Source organism: Lonchura striata, chromosome 1, assembly GCF_050655825.1.
Source record: "Lonchura striata isolate lonStrDom1 chromosome 1, ASM5065582v1, whole genome shotgun sequence".
NCBI classification, from domain to species: Eukaryota; Metazoa; Chordata; class Aves; order Passeriformes; family Estrildidae; genus Lonchura; species Lonchura striata.
In genome coordinates this window covers 27733378-27748603 of record NC_140703.1, presented here as the reverse complement: position 1 = coordinate 27748603, position 15226 = coordinate 27733378, and the positions used below count along the sequence as shown (strand labels likewise).

Sequence of the window (15226 nt, the reverse complement as noted above, 5' to 3'; positions counted from 1 at the left end):
CTCAGCTGAAGAACTACATGCATCACCTAAAAGCAGAGATGTAGGATAAATACCTAAGTGAAGAACATCATATACTTGGTGCTTTGGGCCAAGCTGTGAACAGCAAACAGATTTTTGTAGCCAAGCCTAAAAATGGTAAAGTTACTGCTGCTAAATTCAGACAGGAATCTGAGAGATGCAGGTCACTTCAAAAGAATGGGGATTGACAGGAGAGTGCTGCCACCTGGACCAGGCAGCCAAAAATGCTCCTTCTCTGAGCTGGGCATGCAACCCTGTGGAGGGTGGTACCCAGCAGCACTGCTCGTGGATTCTGGCCAAGATAATAAAAAGCTGATTTAGCTGTATATTTGACTGTGTGGGCTACTGAAGGACAGAATTTAGCATTGTTTAAAGGGAAGGCTGGGAAAAGGTTGGGCAGGATGTTTGTTGGGGCTGATTTTTTATTATTTGAATAACACAAACACACCCGCACACACCAAAAGTACTGTCTAAGCAAAAAATGTAACATTTTCTCAATTCTTTTCCCTTCCTCCACAAAATTAATTGCTTTACCAGAGGCTTCAACCAGAAATCTTTCAATCTGTCCTAGAACATATTGGAATAGTTACCGCAGTACAACTTTCCTTAGTGTAGATGCAGCAAAATCAGAAGAAAAGTACTTTATTTTGTGTAGGAACATGGAATAAAATGTAATAACATAAGATAGGTTTAAACAGGCATTAGTATTTCAATAGAAAGATAGAGATGATCCATGCATAATTTTCTATAAATAAAACTGGTTTAGAGGATAGTTGCTTGAAGGTCAGAGATACTGGTAGGATTTTTAAATAGTTTTCAATACAGAAAACTTTACAATGTACTAGTTCTAGTCTGTAAGCTTTGGGTGTCCAGTCCTCACTTGTCATAGTTGTTGGATAATAGCACTTAAAAAACTTATCTTCTTGTGAAGAAATGAAAAAAAAAAAAATCAGAAATTAGTCCAGAACTGGTGGAAAACACAGAGGCTGGGGGCAACCAATTCTGAAACTTTGAAAGCCCAAATTGCTTGGAAGCATGGGGAAAAGACCCATTTCCCTGCTTCAACCTACCAAAAAAAAAAAAAAAAAAGTATAATATTTCAGTTAAGATTTTCAACAAAAATGCTTATCCATGGATAAATTCCTCGTTAAAAACAAAACAATCAAAAAAGTAATAGTTTAAAATTTTTACTTCGTAACACTATTTCTCTGTGAAAATTTTGATAAAAGTAATAGATGGAAAATGCTAGAGGGAAGATAAAAAATAATTAGACTTTTCAAATAACTTTCCTGTTTAAACAAAATAAATAAAAAAACTTTCCTATGTCTTATTAAAAAAAACAAAACCAAACTAACAAGACTCCCCCCCCTCAAAAAAAAAAGCCAGGCCCCAAACAAAACCCACACAACAAACAACAAAAAACTTTTAAAGACCTATCTACTTCCAGATCGCAACTGATACGTTAAAACTCGTATTTTAAATCCTGGCTTTGTGCCATTAACAAAGCACAGGTGTCATATGCTGCTATGAGAAAAGTACATGTTTTTTGAGAAAGCTGCTATGTTCTTATTGTACAGCTTCTGTGTAGATTTAAGGTCCAGCTGTTCCTGAAATATTTTAGTGTTGCAGCACAAAAGTCTGTCTAGACCCCATTAATAAGACCTCTTTTTATCTGGGATCTTGAGTCACATGCTTTTTTGCTTGTGCAAAGATGCTTTCTGCTCCTAGTTGCTGTCATGCCAGCTAAAACACAAGTGAGGATCCAAGAGCATCCCTGAGCCACAAATGAAGAACACAAGTGACACAATGTGCTTTATGCATGCCTGTCTCAGCCTAGGAACATAACACAAATTTTACTGGAGCCTCAGGCAGTTGGTTCTGGGCATACAAAGTCTCTGTTTCCTCCAAAAATTTACCAAAGCACTGAACTCTCAGGAATGTTGTACAGTTTTTATCACAAATTTATCTCTCTGCTCCTTGTTGTTCATGTTTCTGTTTTGTTTCTTCAGACCTGTTTTAATGAGTGTGTTTTCTAACTTTGCATCCTTGGAACAGGCCCAACAATCATGTTACATGGTCTCTATCTCCCTGTAACATGGGATTAGTGCCAAAAACCACTCCTTGAGACTTAAAACAACAAAGCAACACAAACAAACAACCACAACGAACGAACCATAAACACCACAGTGAGAGCTTTTAGGCAGAGCTTTTACTCCAGTTGGTTGCCAGCTCCTTGCTTTCTGCTTCATCTTTCCTCTAAACTTTTATATCCCCTAATCATCTGTAAAGCAGTGCATACCCCTATGGTGCTATATAAATAAAATAACAATGATGCTCTTGAATTAATTGGGTGCGTTTGCAGACAGTAGTCTTATAATATCCCTTCCTCTTTGTAAGACCCTCTCATGTGAGGCTGCAGATCCAATTGCCACAGATAATTCAGTTTTAGATTGAAGGTGTATAGGAAGAACCTTATTTTTTTCTCTTATGGGCCCTTTGTGGGGAGAATATGTTTTACTTCATTAAAGGTGCACATTAGGCAATTATCTTCCCGTTTCTCATTTTTTCCTCCTCCTTCTTACTCCTCAGTGTTACATATCTCCTTACAAACCCCAGAATCTTATGGAGTTGTAGAGATTCTCATAAATGTCTTTTTTTTTTTTTTTTTTTTTTAAATTTGGCAGGGTCTAGACCTCTCTCCCCCAAATATGACAACATATGAACCCATGGCCCAAAGCTCATGCCAACAATGCACAAGTGGCAGCATCCAGAAGTCAGGAGTGACAAAGCAGATGTACATGTGCCCTTGTGGTGCTCATTCAGTTGTTGGGTCACTGGCACAAGGACTCTATCCTCATTTTGAGGGTTTGACTCATGGGGAGGGCAGGCACCAGCAGGGCCCTTGCTGGGGTGCTACCAGAGCTCAGATGACTTAAGTCCTGCTGCTGACTCTGGTAATAACCATGGGCATGCTATGATATTTCTCTGCACCTCGATCTTGGGTTTGGCCCTCTAATTTTAAAGCCTTACTAAATAAGAGATTAATTCAACCAGGGGGCCTTTTTGACACTAGAAAACATGATGAAAGCTAAAGAAAAATGGGAGCAATCCCTCTTAACCAGGCCTCTAATGATACCTAATGATGACTGTGATAAATAGCTTACATGTGACTTTGACCATCTACAATTAATCAACACATCCCATGGTGTAAGATCCCTGCTCACTGGGGTGCAAGGTCATGGGCTTGCTCCTGACAGAGTTTCTGAGTAAGAATAATCCTATTCCTGCCACCTGGTTTCACAAAGTTCAGACAACAAAGGAGTCACCCAAAAGCTGGAAGGTCTCTGTCACTCAAGTGAGACTGACTTCCATGGGGGAAGCAGCAGCTTGGGAATGCAAGGTGAGCATTACTAGCACTATGGTGATGCTTTAAGTGTTGGCATTAACCACCAACAGGGGTGTTGGGTTGGGTTGTAGGGTTGTTGGACCTGAGGAGCTACTTATTCATCAGGCATAGGCAGGGAAGCATATAGAAACCCAAAATCTAACACCTGCAGAAGTCTCTGGAAAGATATCAGGCTTTTCAGCTCATAATCCCTAGACAAAAACCAGAAGAAAGCAAATCTAAGAATCTTCTCTAAATTCAGAATCCATTTGGAGAATAATCATTGAGATTCAAGGTAATGCCCAATATAAGAGACCATTAGCTTGTTATGATCCCTTTTCTTTTGAGGTTATGGTCTATTTGCTAATTTTTTTTTTCTATTTTCATTGTATAATTTTCCAATATCAGCTCCTCAGTCATCTTCTGCTTGTCTGGACAGCTGCCATCTAAATCTATACCTTCTCTGCCCCTGTCTTCAACAGCCTGACAGTTGAAGCTGCAGATGGCCTCTTTTGCCTGCCTTCCTTTACAAGACAGTTTTCAGATAAACCCCCTGCAAAATGTGAAGGCAAAAGCCACAGAATAAGGGGCTGATGTGCAGCTGCTTTTGCCAAGGTACCTGTGCAACCAGAAACAAACCAAGCTGTTCAAGAGGGCAGAGGAAAGACTGATTGTGTCTTTGGAATATCTTTTTTCTCTATTGCTGGAAGATCATTTTTCCTTGACCAAAGATGCCATAAGGCATACATTAGTGCATTTTCTAGGACATGGCATCCTTCATTCACTGATGTTGGGCTGTAAAGACTGCACATGTCACCGAGGCTCTGGAGGGCCAGAGAAACCTTTTGTGCATTTGTTCTTGACAACTCCATTAGAATCTCTGTTATATTGATTACAGTACTAGTCTGGATCTCCTCTGTGAAAAACAACACAAGCTGTCCTTTGCAGAGGCGTACACTACCTGCATAACTCTACCCTGCATAACTCTACCCAGGAGCTGTCCATGAAGGATCAGACTTCCCAATTCAGACAAGCTCCATTTAGCAAAAGAAAAAAAGCATCTATAAAGGAGCAAAAAGAGCCTTTAAATAAATTCCTGATGTAACTTGGAGCAGTATTTTCTCTTTTTTAATTCAAGCTGCACTCATTGATACTGAAGCAATTTCCAGATCTACTTTTTTGACAATAGCCTGGTAGAGACCATTCTTATTACTAGGAGTGGGAAACGAGATTCAAAAGCTAAACTGAAGCTATATCTGCACTGCTACAAAACTGGTGTTGAGACCAAAGACCATGCACAACATTTGTATCCTGTCCCTGGCATGCATAGTGCCAACTGGATGCTTGCATAAACCCAAGTTGCTTGTTGACCCAAGTGCCATACCAAGTGTGTTCAAGCAAACAGGGTGCTGGGGAATCTGAAATATGTGCCTGATCAACACCCCAGCTTGCATTTTTAAGTTTATAGTCTGTACCACAGAGAATTTTGACCTTGAGGTAACTTCAGTCCATCTCAACTGAGACTGAGTGTTGAATAAATTTAGTACCTAACTATGACCATCTCTGCTATGACCTTCTTACAACTGTGATCACAGACAGTTTCATGGCAACCTAGTCACCTTCTGCCTTTCGTAGCAAATCTCTTCTGCTTAAGTTGAAGAATGGTTCTATTAGAGTCTTGTATTCTAAGTGTCAAAGTACAAGCAAGCTGCTTCCCATAGAGTCCCAAAATATGCCATATTTTGCTTCATTGATTTCTCAAGTGAAGTTGTCGGGAAGGTGGAATCACATGCAACCTGATACAGAGTCATTGTTCAGTCTTGCATTTGCCCTGAGATCACTGGGGATGCAATGCAGCAATCTCAGTTTTACAAGATGCTTGCAAGGTATAACCTCTCCAGGGCACTTATTGAAATTAAACTCTGCACTTAGAGGGGAAAGTTGTACAGATTAAATGCATTTTTATATATTTTCCAATTCCTTGTTCACCATGAATATCTAAGGGTTTTTTTCAGAATACTCTCATCACTGTGCTCTATTTGCAACATTTTAATCAATGAAAAAACAAAGCCTGATCCAAACTCCCTGAATGACTAAACAGACCTGAGAAATTTGTGACCAATAAAGGATTTAGAGTCTACATTTCAAAATTTCTAGGACCTTGTGGAACTTCCACTATAATATATAACTATATGCAATAGTGCTCTGAATGTTTGGGCCCAGCAATAGTGCAGTAAAATCAAGTTTTCCAAGTCAGTGGAAATTGCATTTACCACTGGACTTCCCTTCCTCTCCAAGATGCTAACTTCTGAGTCTACTTACAATAAAAATGTGTGCTGGTCTTGTTAGTTCACAATATTCATTGACTTTGCTGTAGCTGGGAAAAACTGCAGCAGGGATGCTGCTCTCTTGGCAATAAAAATGCTTCTACTAGTAAAAATAAAGAAATCTTTCTACTTGGAGAAGAACTAGATCTTCTCGGTGAGAAGCACATCTTCAGGATCCGTTTCAGAGCTCTTTGTGGATATAAAAGAGGTGATCTTATGGAAAGCTCATGCCTCAATTTCCCCATTTATAAAATAGTAACAATGAGCTCCTAATTGATAGGTGAAGTGTAGAAAAATCAGCAATTTCTGTCATCCTGGATGCTGCCACTTGTGTATAATTGTCTTGGACTTTGGTGCATAGATTATTAAGTTGTAGGAAGAGGGGAGGGCAAAAAGAAACACCACAGAATGCCTTGGTATACTGGAAAGTGTTGTTCTGGAGAAAAACCCTAGATCCATATTTTATGGCTGATGAAGTAGGCCCCTGGAGATAGCATCTTGGCTAAGCTGCAGAAGAGGTTTTTGTTTAATACAGTTGTTCTCCTTATTCCCTGCTCTCTTCTTCTCCCCTACTATTGATACATGGTCTGTGATTCCTTATCATAAATAAGATTTGTGAGCTCTTTGGGGAAATGGACTGTCTCTTTGCCTAGACTTGTGCAGCTTGTACAAGGGTATAAATAATAATAGTCATTAATGCTAATAATGTGGTTTTTAACCTCCTGATCATCCTCTGTCTGATAAAATAGCTACAGAAAAAAATCTTCCAAAAAGAAGCTAATGGCAGAGATTATTAACACTGCAAAGGCTAGCAGAGATCAGGTAGTGGCAAACTTAAAACTGTCTCCTCATGTTTTTCATTGAGTGAGAGTCTGCAAGTGCATCACAGACAATTTTTTGAAATAGTAGGTGGGCTTGTAGGCTCTTTTCTGGCCAAAGTGCTGTGTGTTTATCTGTCTTTGCACCTGCTGTCCACAGCTTGAGAGACTTTCTTAGCATCCTGTTGCAGAGCATGTATCTCAACAGGCCTTGGTCTCACGAGGGCTCTGTATCACCCCTGCAGCACAAGTGATCAACAGTGGCAGGGGAAGGTACACAGACACTCAATAGAGAGCAGGCAAGGGAAAACCATGACCTAGTGACTTTGCTGTAGAGGGGACCTGGATCAGAGGCCACTGAGAGCCTTTCAACTGCTTTTATTTGGCTTGAGAGCCGACCTGTAGTGATTCACAGAAATGTGTGGAGCCCTGCCTACACAAAGATTATTCTCTGCACATTACTGAAACCCAAGCATTTTCATGTCACTCATACCAAGAAGTATCTTCTGGGACCTGTGTTTTAGCTGAAGGAATACCCCCCTCAATAGAACCATGTCTGTGTGTTTTCTGCTCTTCTGGGCAATGTCCTCACAGATTTGACTTCCCTTCCATGATGTTGTTGCTAGGATAGGGTAAAGATATAAATGAGGGGAGATTTGCAGGAAGAAATGCTATCAGTTATTTGACATCATATAGTTAGAAGTCGGGATACACTTCTGGGCATACAAGCCCATATGCCTGGAAAGCCTGTTTTGTTTTGTTCTTTCATCTATATTTTTCAGTTTAATAAAAGATATCACCACTTCCTACAACTCTTGCCTCACATTATTTACCTTTCAAGTCTCTATCCACAGTAATTTCTGCATTGGAACTGTTAAAAAAGGGACAAATTGGTTCTTCCACTAATCATAAAACATTCCCCTAGTCTCAAATATCTTAAACAGCCAAACCCTTGCTTGCTCAAGCTTTCAAAAACAAAAACAAAATCATAAAAATACACCCTTCTGCATGAGACTAGGCCTGAAAAACATAAGTCTGGGAATTCATACTTTCAGGATGTTGTGAAACATTGCAATGAGACTCTTGCAGTGGGAATGCTCACATGGCTCCAGCTCCAGCTGCCTTCCAGACTGCTGAGCATGAATGTCCTGACATAAAAAAAATAATAAAAAAACCCATAAGAAAAGGTGCTGCTTTTCAGTATTTCTGTCCAGAAAATGTCACACTGTTCAGCTATGTGCAGGTCAGCTCTGCAGACAGTGAGACTGATGTCATTTGCCTCCCTTATCTCATTTGGGTGATAGGCACAGACTCGACAGTCATTTATTTGGGTCCTTCTTGTGTCAGGTGGATGTGCTGGAGCTCAGTCAGCCAGGCACAGGCAGCAAATAGCTACAATTTCCTTTCCTGCTTTGCCTAAACAACAAAGGCCAAGTTTCAGGGGTGCCTAGGCATAAGGCAGTCCTGTCTCTGAAGTCAACCCACAATTTATCTAGCAAAGCCAACAAGCCATAACCTGAAGATGGAAGTACCAGCTGGGGAGCCCAATGCTTGACTTGTTGGGACCGTGGGTCAGGGAACTGGGCTGCAACCTCCAGCAGCTCCTCCCCAGCGGGCACAGAGCGTTAATGGAGGGAAGCACAAGGCCCCCAGCTGTGACTAAAGACCTGAAAAGCAGCAGCTGGGATAAAAGGCTGCTTCTGGTAGAGCAGAGTGTGCCCTAGGGAAGCTGGGTGCTATGTCAAGGAAAGAGCTCTGGTAGAGTACTGCCTGGGGGAACACACCTCAAGTCCCAGGGGGAGAGAGAAAGGTCTGCGCTGCCAAGCTCTGGTGGAGATTTAAAGACCAGGGGGCTGCAAAAACACTTCTTAAAAGGCCCTCTGTAGTGTTGAGGGATTCCTTGGGCCTCTGAGGAAGCTGGTTAGTCCTGGCTATGGCAGGGATTTTGTGGTGTAACCACCTCTCCCTTTGGATTGTGAATTCCCTGCTGCTCAAAGGAGTTGAACAGAATTATTATTTTTATTCCCGGCTTGAAAGAGCTGACTCTTTTCCCACAAAAAACATGACAACTCAAAAAATTATCTGCCAAAGTTTGGGTTTTTTTGGGTGTTTTTTTTTTTTTTTTTTCTGGGTGCTAGCCAATTTTCTTCTTGTTGTCACTCACACTTGCAAATTTCCCATAAAATCTTACAAATGTTGAAAGAGCAGAGGCCCTTTCTGCAGAACTTTGTGTGTATATTTCCATAAAGGCTGGTTTCTACATGCCCATGTTTCAGGCTTTCTCAGCGTGGCCTGGGTGAGGCTCCCCTTGGAGAAGGAGTTGGCACCATGGATACAGTGTGGTAGACATGCTGATAGCATCTGTTATGCCATTTATTTAATGTTCTAATTATGCGACAACGCCAATGTGTGAATGTATACTGCTGGCAAATGCTTTTTTGTGACGTATCCTTTTATGTGACCCAACTTGTAAAAGAGGTGGGTCTGCTAAGGCTGCTGCTAGAGAAACTTAGCCATTTGTGCTGTATGAGTTCATGCAACACATTCTTCTCCAAGAGTTCTCAGTTCAGTTCCCGCTGCGTCATTGCATGGTTGTTGGAATTAAATGAGGGTTCTTTCCATCTCCTCCTTCTTCCCACCACTCCTTGAGTGCTGTTACTTTCTCATTGGCTGGCTATTTCTATAGATTTTCATCTTAGGGAACTGCTACGTAGTCATATGCAACCTTCCATAGTTGCTGGCCTGGCATTTATTTAATAAAAAAAGCTACTTTCAGGTTGGAGTCTTGTGGAATCCTGATGGAAAACCTTCCCCTTCAAGAAGCCTCAAAAAGACACACTGCCTTATTTGATAAGTTTCACAGGAAGACAGTAGAGAAGAAAAGACATGGGAAGGGTAGTCGTGGGTGGCAAGAAGCTGAGAGAGGAAAAAGGTGGGAATATGGATGAGGAGTATGAAGTGACAGAAGGGAAAGAACAGGTAGAAAGTGTGGTTTATGTAGGGTTGTCTTCTCTTGAATATCTGGCTGAAGGCAAATGAGAAGCCCAAATGCTGTTTTCTCAGTCTACAGAAAGGAGCTTAATCAGGTGTGAGACTATTTATCATGGTCTTGAGGCCCTTGCATCCCTTCTAAGAGAGCTCACATTTCTCGACACTGCAGTCCTTGACCTTGGGTGGTAGTGGGTTTCACAGAACCACATGACAAATGAGTATTTCTTGCAGAGAGAACATCTTCCACCTCCTTTCCCACAGATCACATGCAGCACATGCCACAACACTCTTCTAAATCATGATGAAATGCACTATTTATCATGGATGTACTAGTCCAAAGCCATGAAACCCACAGATAGAACACTCAATAGAGCAAGTAGTAATATGCATATGTCAGAGGCAGGCATACAGGACAGGACACTAAAACACACAAAAAAGCCACTTCTGGGTAATCTATGGCTCTTGCCTCCTGCTCACTTTACCAAGCATTCTCAACTTGCAATTTCAGGAATCCTCATTCTCTTATGTAAACCCTGCAAAATTTGCATGGCCAACTGTGCTTCCAATACTATTTCTATTACAGTAAAAAAACCACTAAGCCTTTTGTTAACGCAACATTACATTTGCACAGTTAAATAACAGTAATTTGAAAATATCTGTAATGGAAAAGTTAAAAGTTCCTCCATCAACTTTAGCATGCCTGCTTGAGAAGTATTTAATAGTAGGTTCAGGATAGAAACTTGGAAGAGAAAATATTATGTGTGTGCTGCAAAATCAAGTTAATATTGATATTGTTTGAAGTGACTAAAACTAAGATGAAATAGAAATGGAAGTGTGAGTGCTTAAACAGTTAATTGCACAAAGCACATTTATTTATTAAAAAATGGACAAGCATCCATGCTTGGCGCATCTAAATTCATTCACTCAGCCCTAATGAAACACTTTCACTATGCATTAAAAGTAGCTGGCTTTCAATCAATCAGAGCTCTGTCAGAATTCAACCTTTTTTTTTTTTCTTCAGGATTGTAGATGTGCTCTTCTTGGCATTTGAATACTGGGTGAAGTGGGAGGATTGCAGTAATTTAAAAAGAAAGGACTGAAGAATGAGGACTGCTGCGTGTTTGAGGTTTGGTTGGTTGTTTTGGTGGTGGTGTTGTTTTTTCCTCCTAATGTTTGAGGGATTTAGGGACAGTTGAGTGTAATTCTTGATTCACATTTTGCCCTCACAATATGTAGGTAGCTGAGAGATTGGCTAGAGGAAAATGGACTCACTTTTGGCCAGAGACCAATCCCAGAGAATTTCAGCCCACAGAATCTGATACTCCTGCTCATATTTAGTAGTCTAATGTCCCGAGTAACCCCATTGGTATGACTCAGCATGAGCAAGGGAGCCAAAATCCAGTCCTGAATGTTTCTGAAGGTTAGGAGTATGTCAAATGCATTGTAAGAAATAGCTGCTTCTCCTTTCAGTCACACCAGCTTCTCCAGGGAAGTGTAAGATGCTGCTGCCTGAGAGACTGCTGCTTCCTTTGTACCATTTCTCTGGACTTGTAACTATCACTGCCTAATTTGGATGGGAACAACACTGGGTTCAGCATTATCTCACACACATCCCTATGGAATTTATGGAGCAGAGATACAGTTCTGCTATAATTTATTATTACTTATTACCAAAAATAATGTTAATTATTATAATACATATAATATTGATTAATAATTAACACAAGACTAATTACTAGGCTATATTATTAATTACTGGAATCAATATAAATTGCTATCATAAGTGTTATAATAAATGTGGTGGCATTTCAGTACTTAAAGGGGGCCCATAAAAAGGTTAGGGACAAATTTTTTGCAGGGCTAGTTGCGATAGGACATGGGAAATTATTTAGATAGAAGGAGGGTCGATTTAGATTTTTTTTTTTTTTCATGCCATGGCATATTTCTTTCCAAAGTCTGAGATTATCATGTGCTTGAGAGCTGTGTATTATGGAATCATCCATGGGATCTGTAGGTAAAGTAGATTTCAAATGGTTGCATAATGATCTGGTTTAATTTGGAAGGCTGTGGGACCCTATAGGATTATGTGAGGTTATGTATTTGGCTGTGGGATAGGTAGCAGGTGAATTTTGGTGCCATATATAGGAGCTGAGGAGATTTGTGAAACAGTACAAATGCTTATAATGCTGTATAATATATCAGATGTAGATGGTGAGCACTGAGGTAATGGATCACAAAGGTATAGGACAATTGAAAAAATAAATGTTGAGCACAGGAACAGTCATGTGTCAGAAATGTATAGAGCTGGTGTAGTATTAAAGTGCTGTCCTAGCTGGTCCCTGAACCTGAACTAGATATTTGGGAGGATTTCAGCAAAAACCCCCCAAAACTCCTACTCCAAACCTACTAACTGATTGTCACCACTTGATTTTGGCATACTAAACTCCAAATGTATCTTGAATGCCAAGTTTATTTTTGACTGTGTTCCATTTCAGACCATGCTCTTTTGGTATCTGTGGTGGTTTGATGCTGGCTGACCTCCAGATGCTCACCAAAGTTGCTCCATCACCCCTCTTCAGCTGGACAGGGGGATTAGAAAATACAGCAAAAAGCTTGTGGGTCAATAAAAGAACAGGAGGATCACTCCCCAAGTACAGTTAGAGGCAAAACAGATTTGACTTTGGAAAAATTCATTTTATTTGTTACCAATGAAATCAAAGAAGGATAATGAAAAGTAAGCCCAAATCCTAAAATATCTTTCTCACACTGCTCCCTTCCTCCTGGGCTTAACTTCATTCCTCATTTTCTCTCCCTCCTCCCTTGCAGTGGTACAGGAGAACAGGGAATGGGGCCTGAGATCTTTCCATCACTTTTGTCTGTGCTGCTCCTCTTGCCTCAGAGGGAGGATCCTCACACTCTTCTGCTCCAGTGTGGGTTCCCTCCCACAGGAGACAGCCTCCATTAACTTCTCCAGCATGAGTCCTTCCCACCGGCCACAGTTCTTCATGAACTGCTCCAGTGTGGCTTCCCCACAGGGTCACAAGTCCTGCCAGCAAAGCTGCTCCAGCGTGGGCTCCTCTCTCCATGGGGCCACAGGTCCTGCCAGGAGGCTGCTCCAGTGGGGGCTTCCCACGGGATCGCAGCATCCTTCAAGGCATCCACCTCCTCTAGCAAGGGGTCCTCCATGGGCTGCAGGTGGATAACTGATCTATCCCTAACCTCCATGGTCTTCATCCCAGGCTGCAAGGGAATCTCTGCTCCAGTGTCTGTAGCACTTCCTCCCCATCCTTCTCCACCCAACTTGGTGTCTGCAGGGCTGTTTCTCTGACATATTCTCACTCTTCTCTCCTGGCTGCTGTTACACAGCTTCCACCACCTTCTTAAATACATTATCCCAGAGGTGTTACTACCTTGGCTGATGGTACACTTGGACTTGGCCTGCGGTGGATTTGTCTTGCAGCCACCTGGCCTTGGCCCTGTCAGACACAGAGGAAGCTTCTAGCAGCTTCTCACAGAAGCACCCCCCTACCAAAACCTTGCCATGCAGACCCAATACAGCATGAAAACCATCTGAAATGGAAACCACAAAAAAAGAAGCATGCTCCTCATTGACTAGAGTCAGTTGACTTTAGTCCACTCTAATATTTTTAGTTTGATTTCCTTGGGAAGTGAAAAGAGTACATGTATATCTGTTTGTCCATATGTTCTTCTTCCTAATAACTTTGCAGTGCAACCAATTTCAGCCACATTTAAAAGAGGGTGGAAGGCTAAAAAGTAACTTATTCCTGTATGTCTCTTAAAAACTGGTGATTAAGTAATGCTCCAATCCCTCCATAGTGGAAAACCCGAGGATTATGTAGGTGGCACATGGCAGTAACCAAGCAGGCTAAGGCAAGTGCTATCTTCCATTTTGTCTTTCCTTTTGGTCCACTAAGAAGCAAGACTAGCCATATCAGGGATTTCTTCTTCCTACAGGAGATATCACAAGGGATACAATGGGTTCTGGCTTTCATTAGAGCGGGGGATTTTTGAGACAGCAGACAGGAACCCATGGGGAGGTGGGTTTGGTGCACTCTGTTCACAGAACAGCTTGCTCTACAGCAGTCTAATAAGAAACACCTCTGGAACAGCATCATTAGTGATGAGAATCCTACAGACCTTTCCTACATGTGGGTACTCGCCTTTGCTCACCCACACCCTCAATGTAAAAATTGAAAATTCGCTTCCTTTAGTGTTGGCATCCTCATAGGCTGCCTGGTGACCAGAATAAAGGGCACAATGTGGCCTGAAAAGGGGCCACAGGGCTGCCTGGGCAGTCCAGCTGGGCTGTCACACTGTGTCCCAGGGACTGGCCTCAACGTTGTGCACTCACACTGCCTCCATGTCCCCAGCTGTGAAAGGACACCCTTTGTGAAATGCCTGGAGAGTGACTGATAAAAAAATCCTGAATGTTAAGCAATACTTTGTTACTGGGGTTCCTCTAACTGGAGCAATGATTTTAGGAGGAAATAGAGCTACATGAGCCAATTACTCTTTGGAAAAAAAAAAAGTTTATGCTACATATGGCAGGAGGAACCTGTATTTGAAGGAAGGGTAGCAGGAGAAGCCTTGTGTGAGCAAATGGTTGCTTTTCAAGCTGGATTTCCATTACAGAAGGATTCTTTCTGGTCCCTCTGAAATTGCATAGAAGTCACAGGAGATCCAGCAAAGATTAATGCAGACTGATGCTTGCTATTTTTTCCTGGAGGACTTGGCAGCTCTGTAATTACAGACGGTGCGTCTGAATCTCCCTCTGGCCCTTGTGTACTGCCCGGCAGTGACACCAGCATCAGAGAGACCCTTGCTTCAGAATTTGTCAAGCAGAACTCTGCTGAGAAACCAAACCTGCACTGCCGTGTCTCTTGCTGTGGCAATGAGGAATATTCTTTTGCTGAATAACCTCCCTGTGTGCACTGGAGCTGGAACCTCAGGGACTCTTGAGCCCGGAATGGCTCATAGACTGTGATCCAAGAGATACATTTGTAGAGGAATGAGGGAACCATATTTCTATAGCATAATGTATATATATATTTATATCTATAAAAATGAAATAAATGAGCTGGCTTGCAACACTAGGTGGCAGAGGTGGGATCTGTTCTGCTCTGAGCGCTGTCCTATAAGGCATTGCTTGTTTAAGTACAGTCGCATTTAGTTGGAGCTGCAGGAGAGAGACAGAGAGATTCTCTGTGTTTACAGCCAGCCCAGGCTACGGTGGAGCATCCAACCTGGCCCCCCCTTTCTCCAGCACTTGAAGGGGAGAGTGAGAGGTTATTTGGGAATCTGGCCACCGTGGGTCAGCTTGTGCTGCGACTGGATTGTCAGAGCTGGCAAAGCAGAGCCCAGAGGGACTGAAGGGAGACACGAAACCCATTTTCTTTGAGAGGAGAGAAGAAGGAGGAAAAAAAAAAAGATAAATTGAGAGAGAGAGAGAGACAGAAGCGAAGAGACGGAGAAAAAGGCAGCGGAAGCGGAGCAAGTGAGAGAGAAGCATGAGGACCTACTGGCTGCACAGTATCTGGGTGCTGGGATTCTTCCTGTCCCTCTTCTCCTTGCAAGGTATGTGGTGAGTTCTTTCTTGCAACCTCCTCAAACCCTTCTGCTTTAATTGAGGCTGATGGACTGAGGATGGCCTGAAACATGGAGCTGGA

The 15226-nt window shown here is 41.9% G+C and overlaps 1 protein-coding gene across 2 annotated transcripts in view; it reads left to right on the top strand.

Annotated features, from left to right (window-relative positions):
• Positions 1 to 14658: 14658 nt before the first annotated feature.
• The window catches only part of LSAMP (limbic system associated membrane protein), a 1016799-nt gene continuing 1016231 nt past the window's right edge, over positions 14659 to 15226 (top strand). Inside the window, exon 1 of one of the 2 annotated variants that reach the window (XM_021549182.4) lies at positions 14659 to 15134. In XM_021549182.4, coding sequence (XP_021404857.1) covers positions 15068 to 15134 — 67 coding nt within the window. In that variant the 5' untranslated portion in view covers positions 14659 to 15067. The remainder of the gene's footprint in view (positions 15135 to 15226) is intronic. The other variant, XM_085591629.1, reaches the window with a different exon arrangement.